Source organism: Anopheles gambiae, chromosome 3, assembly GCF_943734735.2.
Source record: "Anopheles gambiae chromosome 3, idAnoGambNW_F1_1, whole genome shotgun sequence".
Classification (NCBI taxonomy): Eukaryota; Metazoa; Arthropoda; class Insecta; order Diptera; family Culicidae; genus Anopheles; species Anopheles gambiae.
The window spans coordinates 35,241,602-35,259,007 of record NC_064602.1 but is presented as its reverse complement, the minus strand read 5'-3'; the positions used below and the strand labels follow the sequence as shown (position 1 = coordinate 35,259,007).

At 47.8% G+C, this 17,406-nt stretch overlaps 2 protein-coding genes across 3 annotated transcripts in view; one reads left to right on the top strand and one right to left on the bottom strand.

Moving 5' to 3' along the window:
* Positions 1-591: 591 nt before the first annotated feature.
* Positions 592-1,056, bottom strand: LOC1271381 (serine protease inhibitor Kazal-type 1-like). The gene has a single exon (XM_310163.4). The coding sequence runs from the start codon at positions 1,054-1,056 to the stop codon at positions 772-774; it is 285 nt and encodes a 94-aa protein (XP_310163.3). The 3' UTR covers positions 592-771.
* Positions 1,057-2,610: 1,554 nt separating this feature from the next.
* LOC1271382 (fibronectin type-III domain-containing protein 3A) overlaps positions 2,611-17,406 on the top strand; it is a 60,311-nt gene continuing 45,515 nt past the window's right edge. Inside the window, exons 1-2 of one of the 2 annotated variants that reach the window (XM_061659192.1) lie at positions 2,611-2,850; positions 7,579-9,587. In XM_061659192.1, coding sequence (XP_061515176.1) covers positions 8,540-9,587 — 1,048 coding nt within the window. In that variant the 5' untranslated portion in view covers positions 2,611-2,850; positions 7,579-8,539. The other variant, XM_061659193.1, reaches the window with a different exon arrangement.

Below are 17,406 nucleotides of genomic sequence, written 5' to 3'. Positions count from 1 at the left end.
CAGAATCCTGCTCCATTTGGTTGCCCCATCTCCACTTCCCCTCGCAGCTTTCCGTACACATGAAATGGCACGAAGATGAGGTCATGTGTCGAAGGTTAAATGGGAGGCTTGGGATGGTCTGGAAATTGGATTGAAACTGCCGGCTGGAGTGTGGCATTTGTGTGTGCGTGCGTGCGTGCGAAACGCACGAAACATAGTCAATATATAGGGGTAAGTGTTTATTATTACTAGCCGGCGGATGGCGGTTGGCTGTTGATTTTCATGCTGGCCAGCGTTCTATTTTTAAAATGTTCCATAAGGTCCGAAAGAGCAAGCCGGCGAGTGATGCGTAATAGCGGAACAGCTACGTTTTGTAAATCCAGCAGTAAAGTATGGTTATTTTTGTTGTTGAAAAGGGTTGTCTTGTTTACAGCTGCCAAGCGGCCTGTTGATAACATTGATAAAGCGTATGGCTCATGCACCAAAACACTTCAGCTAGTGGTGTAAATCCAATGAATCACGTTTAAAAAACACTCTTAAACCTTAATCGTGTCTGTTGCTAGTGTTTGTAACTATTGTAACATAAATTGGCTGATAAGAAACTCATAGAAATTGTTATGTAAATCTCATTTATTAGCACCTTTAATTTGTTTTTTTTTAACAAATCAATACTTTATTGTCGATTTATTTCACATCACATGCAGTTGAAGCATTCCTTTACTTTACTTCTTTGTCTTTGTTCTCCATATCCTTCGCTATCACAAATACAGTTCCTTATGGTGTTCGTTCGCGTTAATCCAGGATCTCCTCGGGAATCTGAATCGGTGCCTTGCGCTCACACTCTCCGTCGCGAAGTATCCGCAGCTGAACCGATTTGCCGTAGGAACTGTCCACCTTGCACCGCAGTATGCAGCTATTGGCGTAGGTGATCAGATCACTTCCACAAATAGGCCGGTAAATCTTGGGACAGGCACACACCCCGTTATAGTTCCTTCTGAAGGCAGTGGTACTGCCCGGTAGAACCAGCACGGCCACCAGTGCCACCAACAGCACAGTGATGCAGCTCAGCACACGCATTCTAAGTTTTTATGTCACTTTCTTCCTGGACTTCTCAAAACTTGGTTTGGTTTATTCTTGGCAATGTCTTGATCGGGGCGCGTTCGATGCGAAATGTGTTCTAGCACTGAATAGCTGTACATTTGAAGTGAAGGGGTTTATATTTTGCAACTCCTATCGCTTCATCGCACATCATTATCACTCGAAGCGATAAAGGGACCATGTTTTGCTGTATTTGTATAGCGCCACGCACACCAAGATTCTGTGGATCCCCCTCCTCTATCGAAAATAAGCAAATGGTTATTGATTTGTATGTTTCTACACACGCCTCATCATGTAATCAATCAGCGGGTAGTGATAACAAACTTTCACAAAGATGGCCTTTCGAATAGCTTATTATGTCTTGTTTTTTTACGGAAGCTATAATTAATACGAGAGATTTAAAAAAGATTTACCTTGATAAAAATGTTATCGGTCGCTGGAAATGACGATTCAGCGTTGATAGACAAAGTGCAATAAATGAGCTGTTCTGTAGATTGTTCACCAGTGAATGGACGCTCTATAGCCATGGCAGTTGCAATGTGAGATGCATGAGTCAAGCATGCTTTTAACTCACAAAGCACGTTTATTGCGTTAAGATGCAAATATGCTCAAACATTAAGCTATAAAACAAAACGGTTTTATTTCACATTATAATAAAGTACGTGAAAGATGAATCATTTGTTTGACGGGGGTTTAAATTTAGCATTTTATGTAATCATAAATCCGTAAATAAATACACACTGCACTGTACAGCCAATGCTGTTGGTGAGTTGATATGAATACAGACTGGGTATTTCCATTGCTTTGCTTACAAACATGACTAGTTAGGGATTTTTGTTTTGATTGCTGATTGAATGCGAGATTTATTGCACTTCACAAGCAATAAGGATGAAATATGTGCTTAAACGGGAATGAAATTACAAAGTTGAAGGAATCGTTGTACGTAATCGAATTTCGGGTTAAATTTAAAAATAAAACATGTGTTGGGAAATTGTCCAAAGTTTATAGAAACAAGGTGAGTCGTGAAAATGCGTAATTTAGAATAGAAAAATAGAGGAAAAAAAACAAAAAAGTTGTAATAACTGACTTTTTTTTTAAACACAAACATGATTTTACTTTTAATAAAGGCAATTATAAAACTTTAAATCAAGTATCAACGGGGTTTATTTGAAATATGGAGCAGCGCTACCGAGTGTTCGCCGTGGAGATGTAAACAGTTCAACGGACAGTTAAGCGAGTACAGGACGGCTAGAGAAAATGAGCGAGATGCAGCTATTTTCGAACGTCAAAAACCCTCGCGTTGCACTGCGGGACCGGTACACGGCAAGGCTGGTCAATGTTGTTCTCGTTGAGCGACCAAGAAAAATAATCATCAGTTTTAAAGGCCGTTTGTGCTCTTATCTAGTTTAAAATTATTGCTTATTATTATTTGAAAAGTATTCGTTGCTTTTTTTTAGTTGCGGGAATATTTTTCAAACGAAGGGGAAAAGGTCCCGCGACCCGCCTTGAGCTCACCCGTCTGACAGTCAGCGGTCGGCGGTTGTCAAAACGTCAAACTAGCGTACCGCTCTCTGCTACCTGGGACACATCAAACGCGTCGCGAGGAAAATATGCGAGAAAATAGGTGAAAATTGTGTGAAAATTTCGGTGTACAATCTCCGTCTCCGTCTCTCTGTGTATGTGTGTGTGCTCGTGCGTGTTAGTGCTAAATAAATCGCCAAACCGTCGTGCCACAGTGTTTGCCGTGTGCTGCGTTGGTGAAGTGAATTGAATGTAAGTAGAAATCGGGCGTAGGCAAAAAAAACGGCGTATGGTAACGATGATAAACGGCATTTGACAAAAGCGAGTAGGACGCTTTTATCCGAAAAGAAAAGCCAGGCGGTGTGTGTATGGTACCGCCGGTTGTTGGTGTTATGTGTGAACCGTATGGTGAAGTGCGGGTGAGATGGAAAAAAACGCAGACCTGCAGCTGCTGCATGTGTGTCGGGGATGTGTGTTTTTTTTTTTGTATGCTCGCCCCGGGTGTGTCCCTTTTCCAGGACGATGGTGGCGCAGTGGTCGTTCGCAATGTGATGCAATTGTAGTGGGGGGTTTGTGTGTGCACGCCTCTGTTCACGGCATACTACGCCACCTGTGAAAATTCGCAAAATATTCCACCGTATATGCGTGTGTGTGTATACCATATGTGTGCGCGAGGGCGTTTCTCGCGAAAAAGGGCTACGTGCGTGCGTGCGTGGTGTGGTGTGCGGAAAATCGCTGGAACCCCGTTTGCGAGAAGCGTTTGCTTAGTCATGGCAGTGGAAAGTGTCGATTCTAAAATTGGCCCATGAAGTGGTTCGATGGCTTCCTGCCACCACCGACACTCGCCTGCCCTTTCCAATCAAACAATTGCGTTGGAAGAAAGTCGCGAAGAAAGTTAGCTAATAGTTTGTCTGTTTTTTCCACTTTCCACGCATCTTCCCATCGGTCCAGATGGTGGGTGCACTTTCGCCTACAAGCATCGCCTACTCATTCCCGGGACCCCGTGCAGGGCGATCCTTTTCCGGGAACAGTAACAACAAACCCTTCCTCTCTCTCTCTCGCTCTCTCTCTGGAATGCATCTGTCACATGTAGAAAATGGCATTCCCGGAGGATATTTTCCTCTTATTCCTTTTTTTGGAGCGAAAAACATTCCAGCACAAGATACGTAATTGTATTTGGGTGGAAAAAGGCCCCCTCAAGACATTAGAAAAAAAGAATGTTTCGCACACAAGAGCCTGCAGCAAGGAGCTAACTCCGACACCCAACGCACAACACACACACGCACACGTAGGCGACGATAAAACGAGGAGATGCGCGCATGTGTTTGACTGTGTTTATGCGGCTGTGCGGCGCGACGAACGGCGAAAGCAATGGTGGAGGGGCCCTGCGGGGGCAGATTTTCCAATCTCGGAAATGTGTGTGCCCAGCGTGTTGGAAAAGCAGACCGTCTGCGTCCCCCCACTCTCTCTCTCTCGTTCGCCCCTTGGCAACGCGTGAGTCATTCGAGGAATTTCCGGAACCTTCGCTGCGCTGCGATGCATTTTGCTGTTTTTGTTTTGATTGTAATTGAGGCTGAGGCAAATTGATCTGTGCCTGCCCTGTTACACGTACCACCACTCTCTAATGCTTGCTGAAGCTGTCCTTCGACGGTTGATGGAGAGGAAAAGAGAGAGAGAGAGAGAGAGCGTGTGTGTTTTTTTTTGTCGCTGCTACGGCAAATTGTGCACTCCGACAGCACCCGGTGCAGTGCGTGTACCGGGTTGTTTGGTGCATGTGCATGAATTACCATCACACTCTACTGGACACCGGCACGCGGCGGGGCTGAATGGTGTAGGATTCCACACTGACATATGGCAGATTATGGCAGACGGACCACCCATGTGCTCTGGAGTGCCTTAGGAAGAGTCGTTTTTTTGTGGGATCCACACTGGACAAGGCGTTACATAAATTGCATAAAATTGCACAGCACCAGCCATGCCCAAGGTCTGTGCTTTTATTTTTTGTTTAATGAGAATTTGTGCAATGTGCCAGCCACAACCCCATTTCAGCTCTCTCCAAGCGAGAGCATCCATGATGCTGTGTGCGGGTGTGTGTGTGTGTGTATGTACGGGGTCGCATAGGGAAGACCAAAGTGTGCGCTACCACGCAGTTGCAGCTGCCTCTGGGTGTAAAAGGATTCCCGGTTGTCCAGCTGATTGGACGTAGGATGCTTCCCTTTTTTGGGCGTGTTGTGTGTGCGTGTGTGTGTTTTCAGCAGCGCGCAACGTGTGTTCGGTGCGCATACACACCCTAAAAACCCATCCTGCTTACTTCGATCGGACGAAAATGACCGGGTAGGTCGATGATTCCCCGTTACAAATGTGTGTGTGTGTTTGAAGCGCGCGCGAGACAAGTTGCAGTTGCCAAGGACACACGGCAGAGGACACACGGAAGGAAGGCAGCGTCGAAACCCAATCAATCATACACAGTTACCGAAGCGCTGGAAGGACCAGTAAAGAAAGCAGTCACACAAGACACAAGATGCTCTGGAGAGTGTGGTGTATGCAGCCGAGCAAGCGGAACGTGATTGAGTGCGTTTATATCCGGCATTAGTCTGTGTGTGTGCGCTTTTTTTTTTAAGACATGGTATATAATGTTCCTTCAAAGAAAAAAAAACCCCCCCAGAAGAAGTGGGCTGTAGCGCCTAACCGTTAATGCATTAGCCAAGTGTGGATTATTAATCAGTGTCGTTACCATATGCTGTCGCCATTACGCCGAATAGCGTCGCAGAAAATCGCACCAGATCACACGGGGACGGGGCGAACAGGAGCGCAGCAGGAAGGAAGCATGATTTGGCTACATAAATAATGGAATTAAGTGTGCTCGCGGTACTGCGGTACGCACCCGCCCGGTTGGGGTAGATGGGGGGTAGATACCCAAAACAAAACAGGCGTCTGTAATAGCTGTGTAATGGAATCAGTCAGTTTGCTGAAAATTAACATCGCGTGTTTTTGGGCAGTACTAATCCCCTTTACCCGCAAACCCGCTCATCTGCTGCCTGCCGTTAAAAGGTTTAGCCTCTGTGGCGTGTAAATATAGAGCTAAACAGTGCGATTACCGCGTGCGCCGTGCTTGCTTTATATTGCAATGCTAGCGGGCCGCTATCGTAACCCACCGGATGGTGTAGTGCGATGCGTCACCACACTCTCACCGCTTGTGTGGTTGAAGAGAGAGTACGGAGCGCGCCCGTGTGAGATCGAATCCCGTATGAGAAAGAGAACATCAATGCGCTCTCGGGTTCGTTCGAATGAGTGTGTCGTGTGGAGAAAAGAAGATTCGGCGGGGGATGATAACACATATATAATATAAAATAGTCTTCTTCGCTCAAAATAATAATATTTGAAAGATCCTTGAATACTTCCAGATATTTCACAAAAAAAGTGGGAATATTCTGTTCAAAAACCAAGGTAGAGAAATAAAATACATCCACTATCCTCCTGGCATGCGTTGGCTTGTGACTGAAAAGTCAATCATAGTGTTACGCATACGCGGAAGTTGGAACAGTTTTTTCGCAAATGTTTCGCATTCATTCGTTTCAGAGACCGATGGAACGTTTTCAATCGAACACATTTCTTTCTAAAGAACACAAATCTGCCCCGTATTTCGCTATTAATAGTATATTAAACTGTCGGTACCGGGTACTTCCCCCAAAAATGCCCCATGCTCTCCATGTGCTATTAAGATTGCTTGTGTTGTAACGGTGTCGTAGGCTGCCGTGATTAGATAAGGAGAGCCACCACCACAAAAAATGGGAACAAAAACATTGTGCACAATCGAATAAATCGTTTGATTGTTTACACGGCATGGCTCCGCGGGCGATAGATTTCGGAATTAAAAACCAATCTCTGCTTCCCCTGAAGGAGAGGCGCCTTCTGATGACCCCCGTGAGCACACACACACAGCAACGGTTAATCCCGCAGGAAGTTTCTTTGGAAGGCTATCGGTGTTAGCTTTTCAAAACATTAAATAGTCATGATGTGTTTAAAGCCTTTCGCATACTAGTGGCATACGTGGCAGAAAAGTATACGAGGCCATGCTGCTGCCTGCCTACTTTCCCTTTGGGGGTTTCTCGATAAAGAAGTGTAACATAGACACACACACACACACATAAACGTCGACCAAAATCTAGTCCGAGTGACGCACTTGGGCAAATGACGTGTGATCATCCCCATCACACTCATCGATTGGGTTAATACATGCCCCCCCGCTACACCCCCTCCTACCAGAATAGTGGCGATATCATGGTGCGGTGATTATGTTGTGTGGTGTATGACTCGTTGACACGTCGCTGCTGTTGCTTCTTCTCGACGCTGTGTCCCACGTCATAGATCGCTGGCGGAAGTGATAATATTTTGCCAGTTGAATGGGCAGCCTAGGCTTGCTCTCCCACCTTTCCAAGGGTCCTTTTTTTTGGCCAGTGCGTATTGTTTAGCTTGCCAACCGATGTGCGTGGGTCAATATTTTGAGGGGGGGTTGTAATAGCTATCTCTCGTCCCCGGGCTGCTCCTGCACTTTCGATAAAAAAAGAACCTACGACGTCACCACTTCCGGAACCATTGGGCCTGGGCAGTAGCCGTAGGCTTTGCTGATGCACGTTTCTTCCCTGCAAACCATCATAAATCATGCCACACATTTGGGACCGGTTCGGGACGCTTGACATGGTGGCTGGGAAACGGGGAGAGGGGGTCCATGGGAAGCTGTCCCACACTCTGAAACGTGTGATAAGAGGCGCCCTTGCTTCAGCCAGAGCGATGATTTTGGGGCCACGAATTGGTACTACCCACACACACACATATATATACAGCAATTGGTGTCGATTAAACTGCGTCGCAATATCTTACTGGTGTTGTGTGCGCGTGTGTCTGTGGTTGGTGCTAAGTGTTGTACATCGATCCTGTTTGTCTTGTAACTAATTGAAGTTCTTCTCCTTCTATCTGCAGAAACAACAACTCGAGACAAGTATATTTGCATTCACTTCGCGTTGAAGTATCGCAAGAATCGGAAGTAACCAGCCCCGATAGGAACCTTACCCCCACAACACGTCGAAATTAACGAGGAAAACTAGCAACGAGAAGTCCTGCGAACGGTGTGATCCTTTCCTCCGGTAGGGACTCACAGTCAGCGAGAAGTGCCAAAGAGGAGGAGAGCAGAAGCGAGCCGAAAAGCCGATCTCTACAGCGATAATGACACGTTGGCGCGTGTGCTGATTGACACAACCAGTAACCTGTTGTCCTGCGTGTGGCGCAAATTGTAAGGAAAAGCACAACCCATTGTGTGTGTGTATGTGTGCCAAAACGAGGGACATCTTGGGTGGCGCATGTGTCCTTTCCGCACTTGGTTGGACAAGAAACTACTGGGCGAATCGCGCAAGTGCCACGTTGCCTGCTCCCGGTTTGCGTGAGTGCTTGTGGCGCGGCACAACCGATTGATGAATTTATCTGGCGTGTGCTGTCCGTGCTTTTCCCCTCCCTGCGTCGTCCAACGCTTCCCCGCTGCCGTAACTAGAGAAAGAGAGCGACACGACGACGACGACGAGCGAGAAAAGCTGCCTGTTGCCGGCGTTGGTTTATGAGCTCGCGGACGCACCATCGCCACAGTAAGCAGTGTGTCGTCGCGCCTGGAGGTAGGGCCACGCGGTGGTTTGGTTGTGGGAAGCCCAGTGTGATACGTGTCAGTTAGTGAACTTTTAGTGTGTCTGTGTGTGTGTATGTGTTTACATTGTGAGTGTAGTGTGGAACCGAAGCAAGAGTGAATTCTGCGGGGCCCCGGTAGTAGAGCCCCTTCAGAGAGTTTCACCTTTTTATTTTACCGTTTTTCCATTCGCGCGGTTGTAAGCCAACGGCATAAATCACGACGGAGTGTGACGGTAGAGCCGGTGCCATCCGCCAAACCCGATTTTCGATGGTAAAGGCACCACTGTTGTCGACCGCTTCCCAGCAGCAGCACCAGAAGCCCCAGTGCCCGAAGGAGATCATCCACCAGCCGTCCCCGCCGGTCACGCTGTCCTGTGTTTCCTCCTCCCCGTCCACCTCCCAGGTGCTGATACAGCAGCAGCAACAGCAGCCGCCGCACCATCTCCACCAGCATCACCATCACCATCTGCTTCAGCTTCAGCAGCAACAACCGCCACAGCAGCAGCAGCCCCCGCAACAGCAGCAGCAGCAGCCCCCTTTATTCAGCTTCCCACCACCGCTGCCGACGGCGACAGCGGCCACCCACACGACGGCCTACTATCCGATCGGGCCGGTCAAGAAGCATCGCCGGGTGCAGATACAGATGGCGACGGAACCGCCGCCGGTCGGGACGGGCGGCATCGTCGTGACGAAGACGGCCACGTCGGCCGCCATCGCCGTGGTCGCACCGACCGCCCGGAATGCGGCCGTCGCGATGGCGACCGGCGGTACGCTGAGCAATTGCGTGACCACGGGCACGGTAGCGCCCGCGCCGACCGTTGCAACCGTGTGCAGCGGTGCTGCTGCAACAGTCGTACAATCGGCGACGAGCCAGGCACAGCAGCAGCAGCAGCAGCAGCAACCAATTCTAACCCTTGCGCCGGCCGGTACGTCAGCAGCAGCGGCAACAACGATGAAAGCGATAAATCAACCCACGCTGCAGCATCAGCGGATTCAATCGATGCACCACATCCATCACCATCATCACCATCAGCTGATCAACGGTGTGCCGGCGTCGGCCGGCCAGCGCATGCCGGCGAATGCGGTGGCGGCGGCGGCCGTGGTCGCCTCGACCGCCACCCATACGACCCACCAGCCGACGCCGGCCGGCTGGCCGATGGTCGAGCCGGTGTTTCACTTCGGGCCGGGGTTCGAGCTGGAAACGCGCCCGTACTGTCCGACCCACACGCCACCGTCGGAGCATGTCGTGCTGTTTCACGTGCGGCCGGGGGTGGCCGTCACGTTCCAGATCGCAGGCAACCGGGAAACGATACGAGGTGAGTGTTTTGTACGCTTTGATTTGCGTTGTAATGCATGCTTATTGTTTGTAGGAATGTACGCTTAACCTTTCGTGTACGCATATCGACATTCTTGGGGGGGCGGTTTTTTTTCCGAAATTGAAGTCCATATTAGTGTTGGGTAGATCTGATTCAGATTCATGAATCTGAATGAATCTTTGGAATGATTTAATGAATCTGAATCTCGAATGGAAAGATTCATGAATCTCCAATGAATCTCGAGATATTAACGAATCTCTAGGAATTCATGAATATCTAAAAAAACATGAAGCTTCTTCTTCTTGACGTAACAACTTACGGGGTCGTGCCAGCCTATTGAGACCAAGCAGCCGGATAGTTTGTTTTGCTACGGGGAGACGGTCCATGCGAGGCTTGAACCCAGAATGGGCAAGTTGTAGGTGGGATTGGGTAAATTCGATATTTTGGAAATCATACATCTCTAAAGATTCATGAATCCCTTGAGTTATATGAATTTTAATGGACTTATGAAGCTTATAGATTCATGGACTTATAAAGTTTATAGATTCTACAGTGCCTACGTCCGATCAGTGTTCGAATATGGCAGTATAGTTAGCGACCCCTGCACTGAACAATGGAGTAATCGAATCGAGGCCATCCAAAGAAAAGCGACTAGATATAAGACTCTTCAACTCTAGATGTAAGACTCTTACCATGGCGACAGGGCGATGTGTTACCGTCATACCATTCCCGGTGTCTGCTTTTAGGGATTCAGCCGTTGAAAAAGCGCCGTGAGATAGCTAAATGCCTTTTTATATCAGGACTACTCAACCACCACATTGATGCTCCTACTCTATTAGCTACGATAGAATTTAACGCGCCATCTAGGAATCTACGTAAATGTCAATTCATATCCGTCCCTCGTTATAGAGCTCGTTTAAGGCCAGTATGATACTATGTAAGCTATGTGTCGAACTTTCATCAATAACTATGATTTATTTGATTTCAACATACCAAAGAATGTTTTTAGGGATAGACTCAGGACACAACTTACGTAATAATCATATTTTCAATATACATTTTCTATTCTTGTGCACCAGTTCTCCCCTACCGATTTATGTACCGTACATAGTTTATAAGCACTAATTTAAGTACATTCATGTAGGATCTTCAAGATCCCGATTGATTAATCAATAAACATATTAAACATGAAGCCTGGGAGATTCATGAATATTTAGAGATTCATGATTCATGAATCTTCAAAGATTCGTTGTTGTTGTTGTTGTTTGGTTTGCTTATAGAGACTGTGATCATCTCTTGTGACTGTGATCCGTCTCTTTCAAAGATTCGTGAAACTTTAGAGACTCATGAATCTTTGAAGTTTCGACTCGTCATTTAAATCACTCATCACTGAAGATTCATATGAATGAATCTCAACGAAAGATTCATGAAATCCAACACTGTTCCATATCGTCTTGCAATGGTTACCCTCGTAGGGTGAAAACGGAAACACCTGTGGCGCGCATACAAAAGCCACGACACCCGCACGACCGTTGTTCAATCGTATCGCAAACACAGTAACAATCCGTTTTGTAACAACGAATCCCTTTGCAATGCGATAACTTTTACCGATCCGTTATTGGTGGCGCTGATAACGGCGTTTTATGACCGAAAGCTGCCACAGGTGCCACAAAGGGGGGTGCATGGTGTAACAGTGTCACCATCACCACCGGCCAACGCATCACGAAACTTTAATTGTTTTATGCTAGTCCCTTTCCCTGTGGATGCCGTCGTTTCCCCCTTTTCCCCGGGAGCAGCCGGTCGCTCATTAAACCGATAAAAGCTACAACCGGTTTTTTTTGTCTGCTAGATTCTTGTTGGCGGCGGCCGTGCCGAAAAAGTTGAAATGTGGTGACAATTTGCGTCAATGTAAATTTATCCTAACCGCTGCCTCATTCTCACTGCCCTACCGGTTCCCCCGACCGGGCGGACATCGGGTGGCACGATTATTAATGGTACGCCACGCCTCCGCGTTGGGTCATAATCCAGGGAAGGATCAAACGGTAATTTTTTGGGTTGTGAATTTTAATGTACCTTATCCGGGCCCGGGGAGGATGGGTGGTGAAAGGTGGCATGATGGAGACTGGCTCTTTCGCAGGTTTCTTCCCCCGTGCCAAGGACAACGCCAGTAGAACGACAGAGAGCGAAAAATGAAGGTTATCTTTTGTGCCGGTGTGTTAAAGCCGGACTCTAGGTCCCGCCGTGCTTATGAAAATGTAGTAGAAGTTCACGTTTTTTGACGATTCTTTCTACAGAAAAAAGAAGAACTAGATACGGTGGGAAAATTTACTGCTCCGAATCAAAATATCTGCCTCTTCCATCGATCATGGTTGCTACCGGCCTACAGAGCCAGAGAAGCGAAGGCATTGGAGAGGTTTTTGCGGATGGAAATTATGCGAAACAGACGTCAAGAGGCAAAAGAGTCAGACAAGTCCGTGGCACCAGCACCAGCAGCAGCAGCAGGTTGCTCTTGATGGGACACAGAAAGGTGATAAATTTGATTTTCAAATGGATTCCGCCGTTCGTCGACCCCCTCTCCCGTTTGGACGTAGCGCAAACAGTCACCTCCAGGTGCTGTCCGCGGGATCACGAGGCTTTTCGGCGTCCCTTTTTTTCGTCGCCTCTTGCAGTGGGAGAGTCAGTACCTGATGTAACGTGGCTTCCTTCATTTGGCGGTCATTTGGAGGATGTGGCGTTTAATCCATTAGTTCCGGCGCCGGGGAAGCATCCCAAAAAATGGATGGGGGCATATGTTTATGCAAAAGGCTCCCGGAATGCAAATTGTGAATCGTTCGCCCTTTTCCGTCCTGGATAAACCCTGGTTCGAAGCCTCGCTTACTGCTTGTTTACACTGAATTCCAAATCATACATTTACACTCGGAAGTGTGTTGAGTTCGTAGAAGTACGTGATTGAGCAAACAATGTCCGCACCCCGGTCCACGCGAGAGTTTATGTTCTGCATAATATCAATAGTGTTTACGATCGATTGCGATCGAACTGTTGTTCCGTCTACGTCTACAAAGGTCGCACTCAGTACAAGGTGAGTTGCAAAGCATGTGCGCCATTACGGCTAGCATATGGCGGTGTGTCCCAGCCAACGACCCTGAGTGTGTTGGCAACTGCGCGCGTCACCGTCTAGCGGGCAGGATATGTGCAGTATCTGTTGACGTTCTCCCAGTGCCTGCCTGGAGGAGCCCCCTGATAAGCCGTCGGTAACAACATGGATGAAAATCAATTGAGAGTTTACAGCGCATGTTTCAATGTGCGAGGCGTTGTAACTCGATGAACTGATAAATTGGCCCTTCTAGAGGGACCCACACGAGAGAGAGAGAGAGAGAGAGACCGCGTCCGATGGCAGCTGACAGGGATCGGGATATCCGACGGTAACTGGATACGCTTAACACACTGGGGAGGGAAAAATGAGTGGGGCCCCGGGATGACGTCGTTCCGTCGATGGTCAAACGAGAGAAGCTGCATAGTAGCAGGACGCTTGCGCTACTCCTCCTCGTCGGCAAAGGCGCGGCGACGCTTAATTTGTTGAACCAAAGACCGGTAATGAATTTGACCTTCGGTTCCTATTCAAATCGTGCTCGAGTGTGCGGCACATACAGACATACACATATTGCTACCAATTTGCTACATTCTCCCTGCAATGCAATTGCTATCGATATATGTCGGATGAGATGATGATACGTGTATCTGCCGCTGCTGGCCGACCGGTCCGTCTCTGCTCTTAGTGAACTTTGGGTGTTGCGGGAATTTGCAGCTAGGGAAATAGATTTTAACTCGCTCAATAAAATACACCAATATTTCCACTGTGGTAATGCTTTTCGAAATGCTTCATTCTGCATTTATGATGATGACGATGCTCCGACAACACGCGAACCGGGACCGGCAGCAATAAATCGGTTCGTAATAAAATCGTTGTATTAACTAAACTTCCCAGTGACCAGAACCTTGGGAAGATGATACTCCGGAAAAAGGGGGTCGGCTCGTGTAGCATAAAATACACACACACACGCATTTGTCTTTCATCAACATTTCAACGGTTCTCGAGGTTTGAAATTAAGCACACCACCAGGGCAACTTGTTGCAAATCCCTTCCCTTGCAGTGTCGTGTAGTGGTCGTTGTATTAGGTCTGAACCGGCCCACCGACACAGACACACAAAAGCCATCCGGATGAATATTGCATGGTGTCCCGCGAGTCGCCGCCACCGCCGCCGCCACGAGATGGAAGTGATGGGGTGATAATCTGCCACTCGACTTCCTCGTTTCGGATAGAATATGCCCGGCCCGGCCTCTCCATGTCTTTTATGGGCCATAAATCGTAAGTTACAGTTGCGTACGCACGGCCGACAGCGCTGGCGACGGCGGCAGACACACCACGACCCGTCGTCTTGGGTCGCCTTGGAACTTCCTTGGTACTTCGCTCCGTTCGTTGCGCCTGCCGCCAAAGCTCATTTCGCGAAAAAGGGTCTGTGCTCCATGTGTAAAGAGCGATGATCCTTGTCAAGATCCCGTCCCCTCCCCTTTCGCTCCCTTCCCGCGCCTGTATTCTGTATGCGTAAGGAAGCGGGGAATGGCTATTATTGGCTGGCGCGGTTTTTCCTTTCGGCAAGCCAGCCGGCTAGGGGTAATGTTGGTGAATCTTGTTGTGTGCATCAAAACCCGGGCTGCCCATTATGAGCGACCACCGTCAGACAACGATTCTTTTTTTTTGCGCCGAGAATGCAAAAAAGAGATGCACACCGAAACAGAGACGCGCGCGCCCCCGGTGGCAATGTAAGCGAGAAACCCATGAGCTCCTTCGGGCCCGCCGACCATCGTAAAGCCCATTGTGCGCGCTACGTGGGGAGATGCGTTCGCTTTTGTGTTTTATTTGCGGAAATAAAACAACGCTTTGTGTTGCCTTTTTGTGTGTTTGAAGGGGTTGGCACAACACTACAACAACAACTCCACGTGAAGATGTAAAAGTAAAGTGCAGTTGCAGTGCAGCTTCGTCACAACAACAACCATCAACCCCCGCGGCAGGAAGAGAGAGGCTCATAAAAAATGTAATTATTGTTGGTTTGATGAGCAGAAGCAGCAGCAACAGCAGCAGCAGCGGCGGCAGCAGTAGTAGTATAGAAGGTTAACGTTCCTGGTGGCGTCGTTGCTGTCGGGTCTGCAATGGTCACCATGTGAAGTGGGGGCCTGGACGACCCGACGACGTGTCTCTTCTTGGGCATTTTGGAACTCCCGTGTGAAGACATCTTCTCTGGTGCATAACTCAAAGCGACATTTCAAGCTGAAGAAGCGACTTGGTCAGACAATTCAAGGTTACATCGAGCTTTGTATTGCAGCTTATGCTATCTCTTTACACGTTAAAGCTCTTCAAACTAATGCTTGAGATCCAGAATCAGATGCATATCTTCATAATGGTTTATGTAGTTATGTTTTATCTTATCGTAATCTTAATGCCTTATGAATATCCAAGTCTTATCTTTATCTTATCTTTATCCTAACTTTATCTTATGGCCATCTTAATGGCAGAGACATACACACTTCAAATTCTAATGCGCCCGTACGATTTATTGTACTTATTCCTGCACATAAGCCTATCTTTTTGAAGTAATGAAATAAGAATATCGATCCAGAAAGCTGATTTATAGCATGAAAGTCCTTGTTCAGAATTGCACACCGTATCAGTAGAATATTATCTAGACATGTCTTGATATCCTTATTATCTCGCTGCAGAGCTTAATACGGATACGGAAAATATCGAACGTCTTCAACATCATCGTCTTCGTCGTCGTCCGCCCATCTGTACGTAATGATAAGCTTTCTGGAGGGATCAATTTTTCGCTCAATAAAATGAGATGGGATGCGAGCGGGTGGGGGGCGGTTGATTGAAGTATTCAAAAAGCTCTCCAACAAGACGTTGTGGTGTAGAAATTGGAACCCAGGCTCTAATAGCGCAAGAGTTGCAACGCAGATCCCTGAGATTCGAGGACATGGGTTGAAGAAGTTGGTAAATGAACCCATCAAAATATTAAGTTTCCACGTCACGAACTTTCAGCGGAGGTAATGTTCTTAAAGACATATCCTACCCACCCATCCACCAGGAGTCCTTGTGGTTTCGAGTTTTGCTTTCCTCATTTCCGGTAAGCGACACGGAGGCTTAATGTTACTCGTTCTTTAAGGGGAGGGAGTTCCCTGGTACGTAAAAGATGTCATCAAATGCATCAAATGCGGTGGAGGGTTCGTTGAGTGACATGTAGAATGCGTGACGACATTGGAGAAACACTATCAAATGTTAGTATCTTATTCTTCAAAAAACAGCAAAATGGTTGTATTACATACATGCTTTTCTTATCCTTTTCGGAAGGTTAAATGCACTTTCCAAAGCACCAAGAGCCTCCTGTACTGCTCTCGATAAAATTGAATTACCGGCGAGTAGGCGAATGGCCTTTTCCATACATACACACACACCCGCACGGCAGGTTCAAGGGTTCATGTGTTTGCAATTTTTCCATTACAACCCTCTCCCGCGTGCTCGCTCTCCTCCTGCTGTAATGCAGTTCGTTGTCGGCCCGCCAACAAGACATGCAACATATGCAGCAAGTGCACGTGAAATATGAGTGCTATCGTGATGAACGACATCTCAGGCTGAACGAGCGAGTTCGTGCTTGTCGTCGTAGAAGGTGACTCCACTCCGAGGGGAAAATGTGTCCAACGGCCTTATCGTTTCGCCCAGGAAAGTTACTGGAGCGAGCAACACCACTCACACACGACCACGAGCCAAGAAGGAGCTTAAGGAGGTCGTCGGTACTTCGTTAGCGATGCCTTAATGCATCCTTCTCGATCCCTTTCGGGCACACATCCTCTTGGTGTTGTGTAGGCATGTCTGTGTGTTGTAGATTCACTCGGCTCGATAAAGAGCACTGGTGTGCGTCATCTACTACTACTACTACTACGACCACCGTGGAACGGGCACAAGTGTACTAAAAAATGAAGTGCTACACCCATCAGCACATATTCCGCGCTTCGGAGTTTCCATCGCGCCGTTCACCTCCAAACGTTTCCAACACACACACACAGACTGTTATGCTAGGTGTGTGTTTTTGCGAGACAACGACCCACCGGCCGACGACCGACACACATGATGATGGAAGTTTGGCGTCTTCCTGCCCCGCCGCGTCCCTTGGCAATCGTTGACAGCAGCAAGTTTTGCGCTGTAGCGAGATGTTGCGCGCTTTCCCGTTGTAATGGGGACGACCGAAGGACAATCGGGGGCCTGGCAGGGGGGAAATAACATAAAACTGCTGGATGCTGAACAAATTTCGTATCATGTCGCGTGCTTGTTTTGGGACAGGGTTTTGTGTTGTGAAATCGCGATGACAAGCGATGAGGATGAACGGAAAATGTGTCACCACCTGCCCGCAGTTCGTCTCTTCTGGCGCAGAAATTCCATTTGGAAGAGATTTTCCGTTGGAGAAGGGATTATTAAGTTGTGCTACTCTCCGCGGTACATCGAAGACACAGGAATGGAAGGGCAGAGGAAGGGTTGGGCATTAGTCCTTCTTAACCTCATTTCCTTTTGCTCAATTATGTATGTTTGTTTGTTTTCGATAACGCTCGTAACGGTCACAACACTCGCGCGCAGAAGAAGCTGCAAAACCGCTGTTGAAATGTAATAAACCGCCTCGCCTTTCCTTTCCTTCCGTTTCGCTCGCCACCCAACCATTAAGCTTCGGTTGTGTGTGCTCCGGTTGCGGAAAAGAGCATTCCTTTCCTTAG